Below are 24,203 nucleotides of genomic sequence, written 5' to 3'. Positions count from 1 at the left end.
TAACATTGATTTGTGTACAGTCGTCCCACAAGACAATGTTAGATTTTACATGCTTGTAGAAAATGCAGTCCACATTCATCTATAAAATTTAACAAATCTGCACAATCCATAAATTATAGTCACACAAGCAACATTTAATAATGCTGTAACTTTGCCTTTTATATAATTTCCAAGGCTTTCTGAATGAACTTTCCTTAAAAGAATCTCTGTGTGGTCAGACACCACTAATACTATTTTCATATGGGATGTTGGTGCAGTTTTGGCCTTTTATGTAGAGTAGAAGTCATCTTATGCTATTAGCCATTCACATTATTTGATGCAGCGTTTTTAGCATGTTAGTTCTTTAATAGTCGACTTTACGGCAAAATGCAACAATTCCTGCAAAGTAATTGATGGAAAAATGGAGCATGGCTGTAATTTATCTGTCCTTTTTACTTTGACTGCAGAGGGCTTATTCCATTAGTGTTGTGTTTCTTTGTATGTGTGTGTGTGTGTGTGTGTGTATTTCACTGTTATGTAAGCTTGGGTAATTTGACTCTACTGGCTGTCTGGATGCTGGGTCGAAGACCTGTGACTCCCACATAGACGGGCTGCCTACTCTGACCCACAGACATTAAAATGCAGCTGATTTGCACCACATTTTATCTAAGGAGAAAGGCCAGTACCATCTACATGCACTGCAATCATTGTTTCGTTCTGGCTATCATTTTTATTCTAAAAACCCTTAGCTGTGTCTGCACTGCTCATCGAGAGATTGAGGCAAACCTCAGACTGGCACTTGAGGTCTGACGATGATATTCTGGGATTATAATTCTTCAGGATCTGAAATGGCTTTGCACCTTGCACAGGCTATACCAAAAAGGGTGGTGGTTTCAGAAAGATGAAGGTCTTATCCAATGCACTCCTCTTACTGGAAAAGAGGAACGTTTGGCCGCCATTGGCAGCTTGGTGGAGAGCAGTCTATTGTTGCTGCTAGTGGCCTGCACAGAGCGGAAGAGAGGGACTTGGAAAGAATTAATGGTGTGTTTGTCCAGCTGATTCTTTGTTTTTTATCCACATCCCCCCATCTCGTTCCAGCCAAGCACTTTTCCATCCCTCAAAGCACACACACGCATGCCTTGCACACTCCCACATAGTGCTCTCACAGATTTTAGGCTCTGTTTTATTGTTATTGGATTGTGCCCACACAATGACATAAGACACAGTTGATGTTACAGAACTTTTATTTGTTACAGCTTGTTCTACACACATTTCCATTTGCCAACTAAATATCATAAATATTATTGTAAGGCAGTTCATTAAGGAACCTACATTTGCCCTCTTTTTCAAGACCAAAAGTGCCCACTGATGTGCATAACAATCAGCTGAGGTCATGTTTGTGGGATCGTTGCACAATACCTGCATAGTCTTTGTCGCTCCTTTCCTCTTCTCTCCTCTCCTCTCCTCATATTAACTTTCTGTCCTGTAATTATCTCATAGATCAGAATTAGGAAAGAGTCTGTGTCAAGAAACCAGTAACCACATGCTGAAAAATTGTATTGCCAATGTTTTTTTGGGGCCAGAAATTGGTCATATCCAGCCACATAAGTTACAGTAATCGCATGCCCCATTCCTATTGCTGTCCTTTATCATCACATGTTTCTTTTTCTGTATTTATTTAAACCAGAGGATCTCCACGGGATCATTTTCTCTTTGGAATAGTTGACATAATTCTTCTGCAATTTATTTAGACATTTCTATATATTAATACATACTATGTAATGATTATGATTAATGATATTAACATTATTTAGATTTTTCTAATTTATATTCATTTATGTATATTTTTTATTCCTTACATTTTTATAGCTTTTTCTGGATTTTACCTAATGTAAATATGATTTTGAGTGTCTGTGTGGGTGTTTATGCATGTATATGTATGTATATTTATATACACACTGATGAACCATTACAATATGACCACCTACGTAATAACCTGTAGGACCTCCTTTAGCCCGCAAAACACCGACCAAGTGGAAAGGCATTAATTCAATGAGGTGCCGATAGGAGTTCTTTTGGTATCTGGTACCATAAAGTCAACAGCACGTCCTCCAGATCCTGTATTTTGCGGGGTGGTGGTGGTGATGTAGCACGAACTCGCTTTTCCAAACTGAACCACAAATACTTGATTTATCAATTTTGGAGGCCAAGGCACTAACAGAAATTCACCATCACGCTCCTCAAACCCACTCCTTGACAATACTAGCAGTGTGGCATGGCGCATTATTCTGTTGATAATGGACATCACTGGCAGGAACACAGTTGCCATAAATGGCTGCACTTGGTCCACAACAAAGTTCAGATACCTGACACATGTCAGTGATTGTGCTATTGGGATAATGGGGCCTAGAAAATACTGCCCACAGCATAACGCCGCCTCCGGCAGCCTGTGTCTGCCCAACAGTGCATCCAGGTGCCATAGTCTCTGTTTGTAATTGGAGTGTCCGTGCTCAGCTGTTGATGTGATGCACCAGGAATTTAAATTTTTCAGACCAGACCACATTATTCCAATCATCCATGGTCCATTTTTTGTGATCTTGGGCTCATCTCGGTTGTGTCGTCGCCTACGCAAGCCCATATGCAGAAGGTTGTGATGAACTGTGTGCTTTAACACATTGCCCTGGACACAGGTTCATTGATTGGCCGTCTGTGCAGCACTTTTGATATATACTCACTACAGCAGCACTTGAACAACCCACACGGTGTGCTGTTTCTGAGAATTTCTGATATAATATATTGTGCCTGTGTTGCCTGTTTCCTTGATTTATTTTTCCTCCTCTTGTTAGTTTCTATGGTCCCACACCTGTTTCTGTTCTGCATGATTACTTTCTTTGTGCATTTATACCCTGAATTTTCTTAGTACCATTGTCCGTTCACATCTGTTTTATCTATTTTGTTTCCCTGCTCGTGAGTATTCCTGTTCCATTTGGAACGACTTAATAAAAGACTATTTAATTAAATACTCTATCTTCGTGTGCTTAATTACAGCCACCAACTGTGACAGGAGATTGGACTATTATTATTATTAGTAGTATTAGTAGATTATTAGTAGTATTATTTTAATTCCCTCCTTGCTATAGATATACCAGCTGTATGTCTGCTCTGTTTGGAGCAAGACTATCTCTACCTCGAGGACCACACAATGGAATTTTTAGATCTCGCCTACCGGATTTCTACATGCAGCTGCCTGTGTAGCTTTTACTATGTTGGGCTCAACAACACGACAAAGGCTAAGCTGTCCGGGGAGGTCCTTGAGAGAGTGGATGCTGGTGAATTGTGGCTTTCCTTTCACTGTCTGCCCATCAGAGGACATCACCAGCCCCACTCCTATTCAAGAGCTCATCCAGCCATCACCCCGCTCCACAGAGCAATCGCTTGCCTCGATTCGTGATCAAGTGCAAAAGGAAGCGACTGAGTCTTTTATCGCCCCAGAGGCTTATTGTTGAGTACAAGGGTAAGGATGAGCTGCTGCTGGCCTCTGAGCCATTTGGAGATTCTGGAAGAGTCTGATCCCCTGTTTCTCTCATCTCCTCTGGCCCTGCCCAGCCTTGAATCTCCAAGATCTCCACTAGTTCCGCCCAGCATACTATCTCCTGCACCTCCTGTGTCTCCACTGGTTCACTCGGTTCCTTGGCCTCATCTCCACTGCCTCCTGTCTGTCCCTCTGCTCATCCTAAGTCTGCTGTACCCTATTATGTGGATGTGCCTCTGCCTAGGCATGAGGATTACTTGTATCTGCCTCCAAGTCCCGGACTCTATGACATCCCTCTGACCCATTGGCTCTGCCTTGGCTCTCTTGTCTCCACCATGGCCCATCTTCCCACTTGTTCAACCGGGCTTGCTTGTCCCTCTGACTCCACCTTGGTCAGTCATCAACCTGCCTCCGCCATGGGATTCCACTCCTCTGGCTTCGCCTTTGTTCGCAGTCACTCCTGCTCCACCACTGTCTTCCAGGTCCCCATCTCTGCCTCAGTAACATGAGCTGTCAGCTTCGCCTTGGGCCTCCAGATGTGCAGTGTCACTCTGGTTCTCTATCTGCTCGGCTTTACCTGGATCTCCACCTCAAGCGGATCCATCTCTATTGCTCGCCCCATGGTGTCATCAAGGGCTTCTACGCCATGACTCCTTTATGGGTGGACTCTTGTTTACCATCTTGCTCCTCCCTTTGTCATTCCCACCATGGTTCCTCCCGCCATCACCTTTTCCAGTCCTTGCCTTGCTCCTGCTCCATGGCCTCCTCCAGAGCCCCTGCCCTCCCTCACAAAAATTAGTTTTTTTCCGGGGGTATATATTATCAGGATTGTAGCCTGTGTTGTTTTACTTCCTTTGTCTGTGTTGTAGTGTTGTCACGATACCAAAATTTCAGTATTCGGTACCAATACCAGTGAAAATCCACAGTTCTCAGTACCAGTTTAGGTACCAAAGCAAAGCACAAAAACACGTTTATTACAAAATACCTTGCACTTTATTTGTATTGGCATATATGCAAAATTCATTCTCTGCCAGCAGAAGGTGCTTGTATAGCATGTGAGAGAGGTTTCTCCGGTAATGGCTGTAATTAAATAAATGCTGAGCCAACCTTCACAAACACTGGTCAGGCATTACAGCAAGATGAAATAAAAGTGACATCCATAATTTTCTAAAGACAGCCAGTTTCCTTCAGAAATACAGTGATATAAAAACACCAGCACTAGGTTTCGACTTTGACACGTGCAGTGCTCATGTCTATTCACAAAGTAAAAGCCTTTGTGGTGGTCAGTTTTGATATGGTGGCAGGCCGCCACAAATAAATCAATGTATGGGAAACAATGTATGTATGAAACTTACCAGCTTGAACTCTTTGATTTGATCTGGGTGTCTTTCTGTAAAGTGTTTTGTTAGTTTGGTGTGCTTCCTCCTTTTGATGTCGCCATCTCTCAGTGCTTTTATGAAGAGAGCGCATCCACGCACCTTTCGGATAGTGTATATATATATATATATATATATATATATATATATATATATATATATATATATATATATATATATATATATATATATATATATATATATATACAGTAGTGCTGTCAAAAGACCCAGTACTTCGGTACCAAGTCAGTACTAAAAAAAATGTAATGTTACGTTACCAGGTTTTTTACAGTACAGGTGGTACCGAGTCCAAGTGGTACAGAGTACCCAGTCAACCCGGTTCTTGATGCACTATTCGAAAGGTGCATAGATGCGCTCTCTTCATAAAAGCACTGAGAGATGCCGACACCAAAAGGAGGAAACACACAGCTATATATATAGTTTAATTATTATTATTTTTTATATCCTGAAGGAAATCTAAGGGAGAGCTGAACTGATTATGAGGATGATTGCAATTTGGGGGTCTGGGGGCGGGGGTACATGGGAATAATATTGCGATTTAAAATTCATGTGTGAATAAATGAATTTGATTAGACTGCTTCCAGATCCCATGCTGCAGAAATGTCACAGTATGCCTGTAAGTTTGTTACATGAAGTTATACTGATTACTCCGATGCATAAAGAGTTGATAATGTTCGTAAACTTAACAGTGGGTTCATTTCAGGATTGAAGTCAAAGCAGTATGTACCAGATTTGAAGGTTTCTCATTTAATAGTGTGCGATTTACATGAGAAAATCATTTTGAAGATATTTCTTTGCAACGGTGATGCACAGAGCACAGAGATACACTGTATTTAAACAGTATCACAATACAATCTACAGATGATTTTACAATGATTTTGAATCTATAAAATAAATTCGGAACTATCTGCGTTTTGACTGTCTGGAAAAGTACACAGGCACTTTTTTGTATTTATGGATACATTTCAGTATAAATACAAATTGCTCACATTTATATGCTAAATGATTTCACCTTTTTTTCACTTGTGGTTTGACATTACTGAGTGGATGTGGACAGTCAGTTCATGGGCTCAACAGAAATGTCTGTGATTGGATACAGTGCTCACTGCTTTAAAAACACAAGTTTGAGCCGCCTATCAGTGGGTACCTACAGTAGGTGATGTCAGACATGATGTGGGGGAAGTTTTGCAGGCTGTCTGTATATGATTCAGAATGGTTTAAAAGATCTGTTATGGTTTTCCCCTCATCATGCATATGATGATTCACTGTGGAGGAGGACATCACTGAGCAATGAAAACCAGGGACTTTTTAGTTTTTAGTGTATTTGAGAGGGAAACAGGTTTCCAAGGCGTCATAACATTATTTGCAATAATGTCAAACAAATTTGAAATAACTTTAGACATAACGAAGTAAAATGTTAATGACTACTATGCTTATTTCCCAGTAGAATTGGTATCATACATTGGAAAAAAAGGGGGAAAATAGACAATCATGAATTAAATTTCTTTAAAACACTCTTTTAGATGCTTTTTAAATACTTACAACCAAGAGTCGAACCACATTCACAGAACTATGGGACATCATAGTGAGCTTATCTAAGAGAAAGGCAACTTAGTATACTGGTTTAGCTAATAATGGGACTAATTTCTCATTTAACACCAAGTCCTTAGATTAGTATTGTAATAAAAGAGGTTTCCAGAATTTGCAATGTGTAATGGATGGTGTCCCTGAGTTTGTGAGTAATATTATAATATTTCCACAATAGCTGACAAGGAAAATAGTACAGTAATAAATGACTTGTAAAGAACTCCGAGTCAGAGGAGCATCCATTCTGAATTATGTTTGTGTTTTGAGCATGATCCCTGCTCCCAGGCGTGTACTTTTCATTTGACCGTGGGTCAGTTGCTGAGCAAAAGCTCTTATGTGCTTTTTCAGCTGCACTGGAATTTTGTAGATGTCTATAAGGATGTCTAAATGTTATTCCTGGAGTCAGACGATTTATAATATACTGATCTTAAGATTTCCTGTCATTGCCTGGGTTCTTCCTGTCAAAAGATGGCCTCCATTTATTTCTTCTTTAACCAGGATTCTTGGACTCTGATCAAGTCCACCTAGTGTAGCCTAGAAGATTCTCCAAGATGTAAGAATTATTTGTTTTTTATGGATTCTGTGAACTCAGGCTGACTGAGAGATTGGAAGTTTTCCATGAATCCATGGGTGGAAGAAAGAAACATATACAGTAGGTGTATGTCCTCAAGATACCTATGAGTTCAAGATGAAAGATGTCACAGGAATGTCAGCTATGGTCAGTGGATCTCATGAGACCAGAAAAGAAAAACTTAAGACCAAAAAAGTGGTCAGTTTTGGGAGCTTGAGCAACAGAGAGAGTCTTTCCAAATCCAAGAACATGTGAAATGCCACTGTGAAGTGCATTTGTTTTTATCTACTGCATCTTCTGACTCTAAAGTCATCAGCAAAGCAAGCCAAGCATCAGGAACCTAGACGCACTACACACCCAGATCAAACACCATTCATAGACCACGCATTAAACTGTTCAAACATGTGACACATCCGAGTAAATCTTGCATTAAATATGAATCAGAAAATCTGAGTGCCAGCATTTATCTGTTTTCTAGACATGGATTGGTCAAATGTAACCTTTACTTAAATATTATCAAAGTTGTTTTACACTCATAAGTCACAAGTGGTAATGGGAACTGCATTTGAGAAGCTTTTTTGACAAACCGTTCTCCAGTAGCACAGGTATAAAGCAGTTAATGTTTTTATGTTGAGAAGGTTATGGGTGGTTATAAAAAAACCTCTCCTTATTAGCACACTTGGGGATTATAGAATGGGCAGATAGACTGAAGTCGATTAGAATCAATTAATTCTTGTTCACCGCAAGACTGATGATACTGATTATAAAGTTTTGTCTGCTCAAAAGAATAATTTCCTGTGTACTTCATTATTGGGTTAGGGTTAGGGTTATCTGTGTTATCTGTGTTGTTGTTGTTTTTTTCTACCTTTATTATTTTATTTTTATTCAGGGCTGTTGTCTTTAAAGAGGCCAGGCTATCTCAAAAACTAATTTGGATCAGAAAATTAGTAACACAATAACAGAAGCAGATAAAGATTTAGAAGGAGCTCAAAGTGTTTCCATTGAGCTCATGAAACAGACCAGTGTTTCAGAAATGTAATATTATTTATATACTTATGATACTGTTTATTAATATGTTAATGTGCCTTTTATTTTTAAATGTACATTTTAAATTTTAGTATTTTTTTTTGTATTTGTATAATTTTTTTATATTGCTACTTAGGTTAAATTTATTTTTATTTCAGTTTTAGTAATTACTTCAACTTTAATTATTTTATTTCAGTTAGTTGTTAAAGAAATATTTCTTGTTATAAATTAGATTTTCACCTCATTTATATTTTATTTTATTTCAGCTTTATTTCAGTTACAGAAAGGGGGTAACAGGAGAAACTGTAATTTACCAAAATCAATCAATAAAAAAATATAAATAAATAAATGAATAAATCGGTGAATAAGTCTCCTTATAGCAAGGAGCTTTGTACATTAGCTGAGGGTAGAACTTGATGCTTGAATTGTTCCAAATGGATCTGGAACATGCATTTATACTTAATAGCTTAAAAATACAGACTCTGCTTCCTCATTTTAGATGTCCACTGTTGTTTTGCTAATCTGATTTCCTATGTATATAATGAATGGAAGCTCTTGCGCTACGGACACAAAGCAGAATCAATTCAGTTGACCATGTTTTGTCACTTACTCTGTTTTTCTGTCTTGTAGGGGCCTTTTTATTACAATTCATGACCGCTCCCACATCTCCACACTTCTTCAGAGCTGGCCAGAGAAGGACATTCGTGTGAGTTTTGCCCACTCCCAATTACACCACCCTGCACTATTACACAATGTACCAGAACTCTCACTGTCAGACAAATGAACTCTCTCCAGGGCTTCACCAATTCCAAAGACATTGATTCCAAATTTATATGACTTGCACCATAAAAACAATGCCAAAAAGTCATATTAATCTGCTAGTTAAACATTTCAAAGTTATTAAGGTAATGATGTACGGGGTGGTATGAAAAAAAGTCATATTATGTCACATTCATATAATATGCCAAAAAGTAATATTAATCTGCTCGTTAAGCATTTAAAAGTTATTAAGGTAATGATGTACGGGGTGGTATGAAATGAAGCAGTAAAAAAGTTACGTCCGGTAATGGGATTCAATTACATAGCTCATGCTGTTATTTTGAATTTGTAGTTTATTGTGAAAATGTGACTATAAAAGCAGAAAATCTGTTTTTGCTGGAGGGCAGTCTTACAAGCCAACCTAGCCAATCACAGATATAAATATCCTAGATAAACATTTTTTTTAATTATAATTAAGTAATTTGATCATAAAGTTTGCTGATAAATTAGGTCAGCAAGCTTAGTAGAGAGGTTTAAAAAGTGCAGGCTGCTTTATTGTAGTTACTTCAGTATATAATGTCCAAAATATTATACACGCTGCCATTCAATACTGTCACTTTAATGTGTCTCGTTTTTTATGTATTTCTTGTAATTTTAATAATAAAAAAATGCAGTCTTTGAGCATAAAAGACTTCTTTCAAAAAAATTAAACGTTAATTTTGCCAAACTTTTGACCAGTAATGTAAGTTTGTGTATGTGTAAATGCCTCTTAAAGAAATAAATGGCCCCTTATTTTATAAAAGCTGGTTCGGAGGGGGGGGGGGGGGATATTACACAGCAATTGGTCATTAATGTAGTCTGTTTGTGAATTGTCTAAACTTGTATTTTTGGTTGTATTTTTTTCTAGGCTGTAGTGGTGACAGATGGAGAGAGGATTCTGGGACTGGGGGATCTGGGCTGCTATGGCATGGGCATCCCTGTGGGTAAACTGGCCCTCTACACGGCCTGTGGTGGAATGCCACCTCAGCAGTGCCTGCCTGTTATGCTGGACGTAGGGACAGACAATGAGGTACGCAGACCTGTGGCACCACAGCCAACCAGACCGTGACTGCTGACACACGCCTGCCATCTCGCTTACTCTGACATAATCAAAGAGGGACTTAACTATCCTTAGCAGCCGCATCCTCTCTCACGACTCTAATCCACCAGCATATTTGTTTTCACTGGTCTCAGCATTGCAATGTTGTAGCAGAAGGACAGAGGTGACTGCTGCAGTAGCTGTAGGCTATGAATAGCCCCGTGAGTTCAGAAGTAAATTTAGTGAGCATGAAGTCTATGTCATTCTTAACAGGGCCAAAGGTGTGGCGCCTCAGAAATAGAAAACCACTGCCTCATCTACCAAGGCTTTGTGCCAGTGGACACCTGGCACTTCCATCTGTGCCAGAGCAGTGGCTTATCCATGCCATTGTAGATGCCAAATCTCACATGGATGGAGAGAGGGAGAAAAATGGCCCAATGGGTGGGGTAAATTGCCTCCAGTTTGACAAAGCAATTTGCTTTATACATTTACAGCTAAATCAGAGTACAGGCAGTTTCAGCTTAAAATAAATAATGAAATACAACATTTTAATAGCTTATTTGAAGAATTTTGTTAGATAATGCTAACTAGCTGCTTGATGCTAACTTGAAGTAATGTTTAAATATAAAGTCCAAATACTTGTATTCAACCAACTAGTAATGGAAAACAAAGGATTTCATGTTCAGGACAAAGTAATTTGGCAAAACTTTAAAACTGTTTTTTCTTACTGCTGAAAATTAAATCACTTAGTGTGAAATATGATTTCTTACATAGTTGTGGTTCTTAAAATCAGTAATAAATCATACTATTGACCTTCACTTTTTTTTAACTTTAACATTTTAATTAGAGCTTTCAGTTTAGTGGGTTAATTTAATCAGAATTATTCTACAAGCAAAGTAATGAAAAAAATGCTGCATGTCGCTCACCAATGCTGCATTTATTTGATTAAAACAGTCTGACTATAAAATGTTTAAATATTACAATTTACAGTTTTATTTTAATACATGAAAACATATTCCTTTAATGTCAAAGATGAATTTTCAGCAGCTATAACATCGGTCTTCGGTGTCACATGATTTTTTGGTGCTTAAGAAACATTTCTTAATATTATCAATGTTGAAAACAGTTACAATATTTTTGTGAAAATTGTGATACACTATCATTCAAAAGATTGCGGTGAAATAGTAACTAACTAATATTAACTGAGCACATAATCAACATATTGGAATGATTTTTGAAAGATCATGGGACACTAATAACTAGAGTAAAGTAAAGGCTGCTGCAGGAATTCAAAAAGATGAAACATGCATATGCTTTTGTCCAAAGCATCTTGCTTTTCCTTTTAGCTTCGCACTCTTGTAAGTCTGTACAGAAAGCTCATAAATGAGTTAGAGGGTAAAAGCACATTAAACACTGTTGTGTAACTGCTCTGAGTCAGTTTTCCCATTCACTTCTGCTTCAGTATCCAGCAGGACAGCTCCACATGTGTCTTCTGCTGCAGAATACGGAGTGGCCAGTCAGCTATTCAACATACCCTCGGGCATCTAAACACTTTTTAATGAGTTCACTCTCTAGACCCCCCCCCCCCCTCCCCCATCTGCATTTGCGTCCAAGTGTATCCAGCTGGAGGAGTGGAGAGACCCCCCCCCCAATTTTGTTTCATTTATTTATACATTTATACATATTTATTTGTTTACTTTGCGCTGTCTGGGTTAATGTTGCATGCATTTGTTCACGATAAAGAGTCTGCTTTTGTTATTAAAATGATCTCAACGTAGATGTACAGAAAGCTGTATTTCATACCCACACACATGGCTTGCTCTTTAGTCTTCTATTCCTCTTCAAGTCAAAAATTTAAAGACAGTTTCTATCAAGTCAGGTAATTAAGATCTAATTTTCATGATATTCTGAAGAGATGACAGGTCTAGTGATTGATGAATTCAGGCTTATACCCCCACAGCTGTGTTTGCGTTTCATAGGACTGTGTAGTCTGATGATTAAATGAGGGTTATTAAAAGATTAAGTCTACTGTTATTTCTAAAGGAGCTAGACGCCTACTGAGGTCAGGCTGTCTCGTCTCTTTGAGCCCCTCAGAGGGAGCTGAATGACTGCACCTGGATCAGTTTTGACTCTCCAAACACAGTCAATAACACCAATACAGACAATGAGGAATCTGATCTACCCTATGATCAGCATACATCATTTAAAGGTGTTTGGTACGCTCTGGTTAAACTCTAACCCGTAAAGAACGCTGCCTGTGGTCTGGGTGCTAGAGAAAGTTCAAGATGAGCAAACATCATGGAAGGGCTTTGTGCAGGCTTTTTGGAAGAGCTTAAATGTGCTAATTGCTTGTGTCAGCAAACTGGATATATAAATGTTTGTACGGTATGTATGTATATATCTATCTAGCTATAGTATACATGTTTTTTCAAAGTTCAGTGATTTTGTAGCTGCAGTGTAGAACCAGACTGTACAAACAAAAGCTAATAGCTTGATCAAACCCATTTAAACACTGTCTGTGAACTTATGTAAATACCTCCTTTGAGTGTTTCTGGAGTATTGTGCCTTGTCTAAACAGTGTTAGACTGCATCGAGATCTTTGAGATTCTGTATAAACTGCAGACCTCCAGACAACAGATTATGATAACTGTCACCACATCAGTTTTGTGTCTGTGGTTTAAAAGGGGAATATGATCTCTTATATGGTCTCTAATATTTATCTTATATTGATTGACAGCAGGAACACTTACCGCTATCACCTCATATGACCTCATCCACACGCATACATTCACATACAAACAATGTGCTGCCTGTTGTGGTTGTGGGTGGCCTAGGCAAAGAGACTTACCTCTCTCATTCTCTCTCCTCTCTCTCTCACACACACACACACACACACACATTTTCTCATTATTCTCTGACTGTGGCTAACAGACCCTGACTGTTCCTGCGCCTTAGTCTCACCTGAAAGACTACATACACGTACAGTTCACACACACAGAGTGTAGTTCACCAAAACCCAGTATTAATCCCTGAGAGAGAAAGGCTTCCTCTCATCACTTAGTGACTCATTTTTTCAAAAGCACTTCTGAGTAGTTATGCAGGTCTAGGATCAGATTTTGTCCTGATTTCGCTTGCATTATCTGGATCTGTTTCACACAGAGTGGGATTTCTGTCAAAGCTTATCTGTTATTTTAGAAATTATCCTAGCTTGTTATCTGATGAATTACATTTTCAGACGTTACATTTATTGCAGTGCTTTTTTATCATGTCGCTTCTGGTTTCATCAAATGGTGAGAAGGTGAATAGATAATGGATAGGAAATTTAATATGGTAAAAAGATTTGTGAATTTGGACATGTTTCTAGATCCTTGCTGGACTCAGAACTACCTTTTTGATCAGACTTTAAGGTTTGGGGGAAGTCGTGGCCTAATGGTTAGAGGGTTGAACTCCCAATCGAAGGGTTGTGGGTTCTAGTCTCGGGCTGGACGGAATTGTGGGTGGGGGGAGTGCATGAACAGCTCTCTCTCCACCTTCAATACCACGACTTAGGTGCCCTTGAGCAAGGCATCGAACCCCCAACTGCTCCCCGGGCGCCGCAGCATAAATGGCTGCCCACTGCTCCGGGTGTGTGCTCACAGTGTGTGTGTGTTCACTGCTCTGTGTGTGTGCATTTCGGATGGGTTAAATGCAGAGCACAAATTCTGAGTATGGGTCACCATACTTGGCTGAATGTCACTTCACTAACCTATAAATGCAGTGTGGGAGGGGCTTGTTTTGTCTCCGCCCCACTGATGGGATCACTGGCACAATCCACTTCTGAGGAGGTGTGGCAGTTTGATGTTTGTTTAGTTTCTTGTGAGGTTCAAAGACGCTCCTTTTTTAGTTGAAGTTGACTTTTTTAGATTAAAAAACAAAGTCACAACAAACCAGACCCTCTTATATTTATTTCTCCTCCCCCCACTGAGTGTGCACTTAAAAGTGCATTATGAACACAATAAATCTGCCTGCAGCTACCTTCTCATTTCACAGCCTGCACTTTCTGTTTTCTTCTCCCACATTGATGAATTTACTTACCGTCTGAAACCAGACAGTCCTCTGTTAAGGGCACCTTTATGTGCTCACTTGCTATGTAAAAGTCCAAAGTAGTGCTGGAAGAAAAATATCCCTTTTGTCAATTTCACTCTTCCTGCATATTTTTTCAGCCAGCATGCATTATTATTATTATTATTTATGTATTTACTTTCTTTTAGAAATGTCTCAGTGTTTTTATTCAAACATTGAAAGTCAATGGTGACCAAAACTTTTATTAACATTATTCAAAACGTCTTCCTTTGTTACACAGAAGAAAGTCTTGCTAAATGAGAAACTATGTGTATAAATTATGTGTGTATATATATATATATATATATATATATATATATATATATATATATATATATATATATATATATATATATATATAACAGAACACAACTTCATAGCCGTTTGTTGTTTTTCCAGTCCCACACAACCTTTTCTATTTTTCCTCTTTCAGTCCTATCAGATTAAAGAAGCTTTAATCAGAAAATATTATGCCTGAAATTTTGTGTGCTGTGTTGGAATGAGTTCTGATGAAAGCACTTCCTCATTCACCATGATCAAAACACGTGGAAAAAGTTCAAATATTGTTGAGAGTAATGCAGGTGCTCTGTTAATCCATTTTCTTCTCTGGTTGACTGGCACGCTTTCAGTGATGGGGCGCATAGAACTTTTATAAGATGGTCGCATTATCTCTCTACTTTCCTTCTGTTTTTCGCATAGTTTCGCACAGTTTGTGACTCTCAGTGTGAAGTCTGCAGATCTGTACAAGAGCGACAGCTGCTAGACTTCCTAATTGAAAATGCAGTGTAGTTCTTTTTCCTTTGTATGTTGGCCTCTTTCTGTCTCTTTTTATGTTTTCGTGCATTTCTCTTTCTCTTGTTCTCAGTCTTTGTTTCCTTTTTAACCTATTATGCTTACAGGCACTGTGGGCGGTTCAGCTGTGGGGTAACCAGATTACCAAATGTAATCTAATTAAAGAGGAGCTGTGCAAATAATAAACATTCACTTTTTGAGTTTTGTTAGTATTGTACTTTAGTTTTTTTTTTTATTCCTATCCTGATCTAAGGTTAGAGTAAAAAGATGATTTGCAATGTCATGCTGTTGTTTCTACTTGATGCCTGGGATTATCGAAATGAAAACCTATATCTTCTCTCTTTTTATTCTTTTCTTTTAGGAACTCCTAAAGGACCCTCTCTACATTGGTCTGAGGCATAAAAGAATACGTGGACAGGCCTATGATGAGCTTCTGGAGGAATTTATGAAGGCCATCACAGACAGGTATAGTAAACCCAGTGTACCCCTCCCACACAGCACACACTTCCTTCCACAGGCCACTGATGGAAATGCCTGGAGAGCATTGCTGAGCCATTGAAGCTGAGCCATGGTGAAGCACGTGCCTCTAGGTTTGTGGGCTCTGAGAAACGACCTCAGTGGCAGGGACCCAAACCGGATCGCTGACTGCACGCCTCATCAGTTCTCTCCCCATATGTCCTGCTCAATACTGAGCCATGTGGTGATGTAATTCATCCCATAACCAGCCCTACTGCCTGATGGCTCAGTTTGCGTTGCGTTGTTTGTTTTATGCAGTTTTATTCTTTGACAGCTCATCTTTTATTTCTTTCTGAATGATGATGCAAGATTAATATTTGCTTTAGTATGTTCAGTGAATGATGGAGTTAAGTGCTGTTTGCATGGAGAAATAAACTTTGAGTGGTTTTAGGTCTTTTTTAAGTGGAGTTTGTTATTGCATGCATTGCCATTACTTTAACTCATACTTAGTGTACAAATTCTGATGTGTAATCACACTAGTTGTGCTACAGACATTAATGATAATTTAAATCATGTGGGTTGTTTAGGAGATTAGTGCTGTTACTTTTCGAAGTCATTATACTTTTGGGGAATTAAAAAAATCACTTGCATTGAAGTAGGGACACAAATGGGATCTAGGGACCAGAATATCAACTAGCAACAGCCACCGACTTGCAACAGCATGGCAACCACCTAAGAACATAGTGGGAAGTTCTGCACTTGTAAACAACATTAACATTTAAGAACCAGGGTCTTGGTCAAAGTTCTCGTAGTTGCTTTAGGTTCTGGTGTGGTCTGGTATGACAGTGGTTGTCATAAGTACATAGACACACGTCACTTCTCTTTAGTGCAACACATGGCTGTATTTAAAGCAGAACTCAAAAACCCCAGTGTCTGATTTCCCTCCAGCTGGCTGAATATTTCCATGATTCTATAATAATGGGGTGGAAATGAAACTACAGGCAACAGCATCACTTTTCCCTAAAAGTGCAGAGTTGGTGGAAAACAAATTATTCTAGGTTGCTGACTGAACAAATGATTATAGTCCTGGTGATTTTTAATAAACTCTTTTATAATTTTAAATTTAAGAGACTCAGTGTTTCAGGAAAAATCCTGAAAAGTAAAATTTGCTTTCTGAATGAAGGTTAAAATACATTTATGTGTTTATCTAAAACAGCTTTGATTGCATTGAAGGGACAAGGCCTTTTTAGACCTTTTTAATTGGGAACCAAACCATGACCGTGCTATTGTGAGCATCAAAACCTCAACAGTTATTCACACTCAGGAATCAGAAATAGTTATCACATGGAGAGAACCATTTTCTGCTCTGTGAGGTACGTGAAAATTTCTAAACTTCTTTCAGTTCTACAATTTAAGTTTTAAAAGAAACCGCACCCAGCAGTTTATTGGGGGATAGCTCTCCAGCTGTTCTTCTTAGGGTCACTGAAAGGCAAAAGGCCATATTTCACTGCAAATTACGAGTTGAGATAAATAGCATTTGTGCAAAATAGCTTTGGCTGTTTGAAACAAAATGTGAAAAGAAGACAAAGCAGAACCATGAAATGCACATGGTAAATTCTTTAGCTTTCATTGTTGAAGTTCAGGCTCTCATACTGTAAATTTGTAAGTCAGCCCACAGGTGTTCTGTTTCCCATCAAGCCTTTTTGTAAGTCCGGACACAAATGATGAAGAATAATGACACCAATCCCCGTCAGGCCACTTTTCTGTCCCACAATGGCTCTAGCAAGGAGAACTGGAGCTAATGGGGTGCACAGACGCTCTTTGAGGTCTTTATTTTGGTTATAGAGTGTATAACACCATATAAAGAAACACACACCCAGAAGAAAAGCAGCATTTTATGCGGGAAATGCTGGGATTTTTTTTTTTGCTATGCTTCTTTTATGATGTAGTTAATTCAAGAATAGATTTTCTTTCTCTTTGTTTTTTTTTTTTTGCTTCTCCGGCTTTGTGTGCTGCAGTAATTTGTTGGGGGTTGATTTTGTTTTCGATCTTCTCCCAGAACAGACTGAAAAGTTTTGTTCTCCTGTAGCCCCTTTGTGTGTACCGCTACAATTCCCATGTCAAACGATTTCATTAGAGCTCGTCACTTTCACAGAGCTGCAGTGGTGGCAGTGTTTCATCTCTATGGTAACACAGGTCATCTCAGGGCAACGTTACGAAGCCATGTTAGGACAAGGAGTAGAGGGAAATGTCGCTTGATTTTTGTCTGCAGATTGGAATTGAGAAATTGAGTGTTTAACAGAAAGAGCAGCCTGTGAAGCCCCATGGGCCCCGTGGGATCCTGCAGAGCAGCAGTGAATGCTCACCATGAGTCAATGGCCTGTCCTACATAACCTTGATGGGAAAAATTACACTATATGAGGTCTTTCTGACATTTTGAAATACTGTAGAATGGCTTCCATTTCAAGAGTGTTTTGATCTAAGGTGTCAGGGATACAGGAATCTTTGTAAGTTTTCTTTTTTTTTTTTTTAATGGTCTTTCAGTTATATTCTGATGCAAAACTGTTTTTATGTTGCAAAAAAATAAATAAAAAAAAATTAACTTTATCAGTATCCATTCTGTTTCCAGTATTTTTTTTGTGTTTAATTTACTTAAACTATATATTATATAAAAAAAGTATATATATAGAAAAGAAGTAAGATTCTTTTTTTTTTTTTCAGCAAGTTGCATTAAATTGATTAAAAGTGACAGTAAAGACATTTGTGATATTATAAAAGATTCCTGTCTAAAATTCTGGCTAATATACGATTTTATGAATCTCAAAACTTTTGTGGATATATCAGTTTGACTTTAAACCTGATAATGTGGGCAAACCTTTCTGGAATCTTAAAAAATATGATGTGTATGTGTGTGTGTATTGAAGTCTCTGGTTGAACAGCTGTGTTTGGACAGAATTCTCACCATGATCTTTAATTTGAAAGGCCTGTAGGCTGCATGGTAGTCATGCGGGTAAAAGCTAATCTTTGAGAGCTTTTCAGCTACTCCAGAACTCTTAGACCCAATCTCAGCAAATATCCTGCGTGTGTGTGTGGTCAGTAATGGCCCAGTAGGATTAAGTTAAATCTAAACCCTAGTGGCTGTGTTTTTTGCCTCCCTTTTCTGTTTTCTTTGTTGTGCACCACTTTATGAGAAATACTTAGTTCCCAACAGCTCTGTTCCTGTTACAAGTGTACGAATGCTGAAGTGCAACAATGAAATTTGGACGGTTAGCATCAAATCTCAGTGATGTATGGAAATAGACTCAATCTACACTTTTGTTTGGGTCAAATAGTTTATCTTTGAAGGAAAAAACTAAAAATGAGTTTAGCAGTCTCTAATGGGATCTGAGTGCATTTGCCGCATTCCTCTTTGGGAGGAAGCCTGGTTTTCTTTACTAAAACCATTTAGACAGAGACTGAAGTGTCTTATGGTTTGTATAGAATTTGCTGGCTAGAATCTTCAGCTTCAAAATGCCTGACAAATAGATTTGGAAATTGTGAAATGTGTTGCATGGTAGAATTTAGAAAATAATAAATGTACAGGTGTTTAGTTGTTATTCCAACCTAGGAAGTTTCTTCATTCTCAGATGCTGATCTGTTGATCTGGATAACTCTTACAGAATCAAAGCAAGTAGCCATTTGTGCAGCCTGGTCTGAAAAGCATGGCACAGCTGTCCTAGAGCACTGAGCAACATTTTTTGTCCTGTCTGGAGGTAAAGGCAAATAAGAAGAGACAGAGTTCCAGCAGCTCTCAATGTGCTCGGGAGTGTCTGTCATTGTCTAGCCTGAATTTTGGTGGAGAGGACCAGTGAAGCTGATCCCCAGCCAGCTCTTTGTTTGAGTTTTACAACAGAAGCAGAGGTGCATTATGAATCTCATTGAACATGGCGCCAGAAAAACAACAACAAGCTTTTGTGAGAATGAGACCACAGTGCACCGAATGGGTGCTTTGTTTTGTAGGCTAGTAGTTTCTGTCTTTTTCTGTCTCTCTCTATCACATTTATTCAAAATAAACCCCTGAGAGCCATAGTTAACTCTGTATCACCTCAAATATTAAACCATATTTAGTTGACATCAGTTTTTCTTGTTATTATGCTAATATTGACATATTTTACAATCATTGTTGTGCTAGATCAGGAGGTTACGATTTCATTATTCATCTTCCAGATGATGCACTTCAACAGATCAGAGAGCATGCTGTGATTATGACTCACTTTCTCTACGTCCTATTTATATTTGTCAAGTTCTCTTCCAAATCCATGAGCAATAACTCTGTCGGTCTCTCTTGACTGCTTTCCTGCCTCCAGCTGCAGATATGTCAGAGTGTACACTGTAGTTTGATTAGAAGGACCAATCTGAGCCCGGGTCTCAGGACAGAGTTTCCTAAAACTTTAGATGAGATTCTGAACTCAGTTAAACTTGTTTACCTTGAGTTCTTTGGTGCTGGAAATTCTCTGGAGACGATGAACACTTTTATTGCATTTTTCAGTTTTTTGTAGCAAGTCTGAATACACAAAACCAATTTATATTACTTAAAGGTGCTGTAGGGAACTTTTGTAAAAAAATATTTTTTACATATTTGTTAAAACTGTCATTATGTCCTGACAGTAGAATATGAGACAGATAACCTGTGAAAAAAATCCAAGCTCCTCTGGCTCCTCCCAGTGGTACTATTGCCATTTGCAGAAATTCATCCGCTCCCGGTAAAAAATAACCAATCAGAGCTGCGGTCCGTAATTTTGTTTGTGTTCAAAATGTAGAAAAATGTATATAATAAGCGAGTACATCATGAATCCATTTTCCAAACCGTGTTTTTGGCTTGTCCTGAATCACTAGGGTGCACCTATAATAAGTGTTTATATTCTGACTATTTTAGATTGCTTCGGGGGTACCGCGGCGGAGTAACCCAGTACCTTTGTGATTCTTCATAGACATAAACAGAGAGAAGTAGTTCCGGCTACGATGTTCTTCCGCAAGACGCAAGCAGTTCTGTTTATTAACCGCTAGAGCGTCAAAAGTTCCCTACCGCAGCTTAACTGGGACTTAACAAAAATATTTTTTTTCTGCATGTGGAACTACACCTGTATGTCTACAATTTTGCTGTAGAAGCACCATTTAAGTGTAATAAAAATATTTATTGTATATGAATTCTTCCAAGTCTTCTGAAGTTATACAACCGCTTTTGTGGGATCTGTTCACTAAATCTCAACAACCACCAAAGCTCTGCATTGTGAGTTCATGAGAAAAGCAATGAGTGTCTGATTTGTGTACAAATCATTCTTAAAACTTAAGTAAATTGATCCAATTTACAGAACTGCTCAGTGGTAAGTTTCCCAAAGCATCACTGGCCAATTATGGTTAGCAACATAATTGAATGAATTTGTGTTTTCAACGAACATTTTCAATCAGCATCGCAAATTTTTGTGGTTGAAGCTCTCGACCTGTGTTTAGAAGCATAGTTCTAGTATCACGAGGACTTGATCATGTTCTTGACCAAAATAAGCAAGCTAACAAGCGGTACAATCTGTATCTCTTATACAGTACACAGATTTTTATTCTGTGCCTTTAAGTTTGGATCCTGGATACTGGATCTTTCAGACAATTGTCATTGTGAATACAGTCAGCGATTTCCCCCCTGTGTGTTTGAATGACATGTATACACGACAGCTCTTGACAGCAATGCAGATCTCTGTTCCTCTTGCATTGGGTTAAGTGACAGGCCAGCTCTCTATGGAGCCACACTGTGTTGTTTACCCATCCTGTTTCACATGTCTAGGTGTCTGCGACCTCGAAAATTGCATCAAAATATGACGGACCTGAATCTGCTCTCTATATTCCACTGGGAAATCAGTTGGTTGCTCTGTACCGTTCTTTCAATTGTTCTGCTGACTGGATAAATAACCAGAGAAACCACTGAATTGGCGCTGCAGATCTACAGTTTTTCTCATGAAGATCTGTCCTCAAGAGAGAGAGGATTGTGGGCGTGTAGATCATTCACTATTGATTCTGAATATCATTGTGGTAGGTTTTTATTTACCAATGGGAGAATTAGATGCCATGGTGTTAGCACAGAATTTGCTGACTGATCACACAAAGGTTGTTATTTGCTTTTCTGACCATTAAGAGTTGTTTTTGGCTGTGGAAACGACTAAAACGTAATGATAACAGTCTCAAGACCACTCGGAGAAGACAAAAACCTTCAGGATTGAATGCCCACAACCACCCCATCTGTGAAAGGAGCAGTTGGATGGCCCCCTCTGCAGGCTGAAACCGAGTGCATTTAACTAGTCACTTAACATGAAATGGTACTGTGAGGATTTGGACCATTTTGTAAAGATTCTTTGTACTTAAAACAAATGGCTTTGAGCTTGTCTTTTGTCTTTTTGTGTTTCTGCATTCTAAAGAGATATACACTGGTTTTTCTGTTATGTACAGATATGGGGTTAACTGCCTTATCCAGTTTGAGGATTTTGCCAACATCAACGCCTTCCGTCTGTTGAGCAAATACCGCAACAAGTACCTCACGTTCAATGATGACATCCAAGGTATGGGCACAAAGAGAGGTTTTAGTAGCACACTACTTTTTAGGTTTTTTTCTCTTGTACAAAATTTATTAAAGCTCACAGAACACATTCAGTCTAAGTATGGTCTAGGTTAATAAAAAAAAGAGTAATAATAATAAGCTTAAGCTGGTTCTCAGTAAATAGTGTAGTCCAGAAATCAATGATTGGAAGTTATTCTTTCAGACCATATCTCTCACTCTGATTTTCCTTCCTACTGTTATATCCCTCTGATATTTATGGTTCAGTAGCAATGAGTGGTTATGTGGAGTATTTTTTTTTTCTATTTTCTTTTCTACCGTCCTCCCTTCTCAGTCTTTTTTAAACAATCATTGCAGGCACATTCCAATCAACAACTTGAACACATTCGCACTATTTGAAATGTTGAGTTAATCTCACAGTTCACAGAGTTAACCATGTGTCCACTGGAGTGGAGCGAGCAGGTTGAGGGGGCTTATTCTATATGGGAGCTACTGATTTTGGAGTTTCTTGTGCTCATATCAGTGCTCATTTCATATTTCATACATATTCACATATTTTTCACATATTCACCATAGTTTTTTAGGTGATCACATTATAGCCGTCATTGACTTTCAGTTGTGCAACAGTCAATCGGCGTGTACGGATGTCATCTCCTGATTGAAAACCACTGGTCTAGGCTGTGGCTGTTGTATATAATTTACATTGTAAATATATGGGCCATTCAAAAATAAGGTTTACAATTCTCCAACTGCTGTTACGGATATCTATAATGATTTATAATGATAATAGACTTGTCTAAAGACAGCCACACTGCTGTACATTTAATTGACTTACCCCCAAATCAGCAGATCTCTAGCCATCTTTAGAGCGGATTTCTTCTTTGACAGAATATATAAACGTCTGCTTATTTCACTCCTTTGACAATTCCTCCGGAAATCCATCTCCATATTGATTCCATCTTTGTCTACAATTAATAAGCTTCCAGAGTTGAGTCTCAAGGCTCAGCTCATCTTTTTATGAACGGCTCTGTTGTTTACCTCAGAGATAAGATAATTCCTGAGTGAAATATATTTGTGTTTCCTGTCCCATAGGTACTGCTGCTGTGGCTGTGGCGGGACTGCTGGCTGCCCTTCGCATTACCAAGAGCAAAATGCACAACCATACCATTGTATTTCAGGGTGCAGGGGAGGTGAGTGTGTTGGCTGCACAGATTGGCAGTTTTAAATGCCAATTTTTCAGTGTTTTGATGGTTGTTAATCCATATTAAGTGAGCAACAGCAGCGCAAGGACACAAATATACCACAGTTCGTCTTTTCTGTCAATAAGACTTTAAAAATGTCTTAAATGATTCTTGTGTCTATGGAATGAATTCATTAAAGATTCATTATTGGAGTCAAGCTGTGAGATTTTTATTGAAATATTGCGAAGTGCACAGAGTTCACACATCTCTTTAGATGTGTTCAAGTCTATGTGAAATGTAGATTTGTAACAGGATTTTTATGTTTTCAGGCCGCAATGGGCATAGCGGAGCTCATCATTATGGCAATGGAGAAAGAGGGGCTTCCTCGTGAGCAGTGTTTAAAGAAAATCTGGATGGTGGACTCTAAAGGACTTATCGTTAAGGTTAGGTTATTATTAAAGGTTTTTTACATTTACTGTTGACATTCAAACACACCATGTGGTTTGTATTGGAGTTTATACTCTTCTTACTGAATCTTGTTAATTGATTGGCCATGAATATTACTGTAGGTCTTCACTAGCAGTTCAGTTGAACAGATCATTTTGCCCATGTTACATTATTAACGACAGAGAGATCAGAGAGGTTCTGATAGTGACACATCATCTAGACATCATCTGCAGCCTGGTGCTATGTCTTTAAAATTTTACTTAGATGTTGTAAAGCATTAAAATAACCAAAAGTATTTGGGTATTATACTTTTTATTGCTTTTGATTGCACTTTTATTTTTAATGAAAAGTACATAAATTTAATTGCTTTAGATAAAATATCAAACCAAATGCCATGTGCTAGTCCTTCTCAAGAATCTTTCGATTCTGGATCTTAGGTCAGTACTAACCTTACTTTTGTGTGTCATTTATTATTCTCAACCCACCGTTCACTTTGTGCCTTCATTATCTGTGTTCATTATAATTGCGGCGAGGTGTGCTATAATATGTTTCTGATACACTTTCATCATCTGTCATTTTCTCTGTTGTCATCTCTCTGTCTCCCATTCAGGGTCGGGATCACCTCACCCATGAGAAAGAGAGGTTTGCACATGAGCATGCTCAAATGAAAAAGCTTGAGGATGTAGTAAAGGAGCTGAAACCTACTGCTATAATTGG

The 24,203-nt window shown here is 38.5% G+C and overlaps 1 protein-coding gene across 1 annotated transcript in view; it reads left to right on the top strand.

The window, feature by feature from the left end:
* The window catches only part of LOC113100081 (NADP-dependent malic enzyme-like), a 36,598-nt gene that overhangs the window by 8,524 nt on the left and 3,871 nt on the right, over positions 1-24,203 (top strand). The window contains exons 2-8 of the mRNA XM_026264953.1: positions 8,723-8,798; positions 9,759-9,920; positions 15,184-15,287; positions 21,753-21,862; positions 22,951-23,048; positions 23,369-23,482; positions 24,097-24,202. Of these exons, the coding sequence (XP_026120738.1) occupies positions 8,723-8,798; positions 9,759-9,920; positions 15,184-15,287; positions 21,753-21,862; positions 22,951-23,048; positions 23,369-23,482; positions 24,097-24,202 (770 nt within the window). The remainder of the gene's footprint in view (positions 1-8,722; positions 8,799-9,758; positions 9,921-15,183; positions 15,288-21,752; positions 21,863-22,950; positions 23,049-23,368; positions 23,483-24,096; position 24,203) is intronic.

Source organism: Carassius auratus, unplaced genomic scaffold (assembly GCF_003368295.1).
Source record: "Carassius auratus strain Wakin unplaced genomic scaffold, ASM336829v1 scaf_tig00217163, whole genome shotgun sequence".
NCBI classification, from domain to species: domain Eukaryota; kingdom Metazoa; phylum Chordata; class Actinopteri; order Cypriniformes; family Cyprinidae; genus Carassius; species Carassius auratus.
This window is presented reverse-complemented; position numbering and strand designations above follow the sequence as displayed.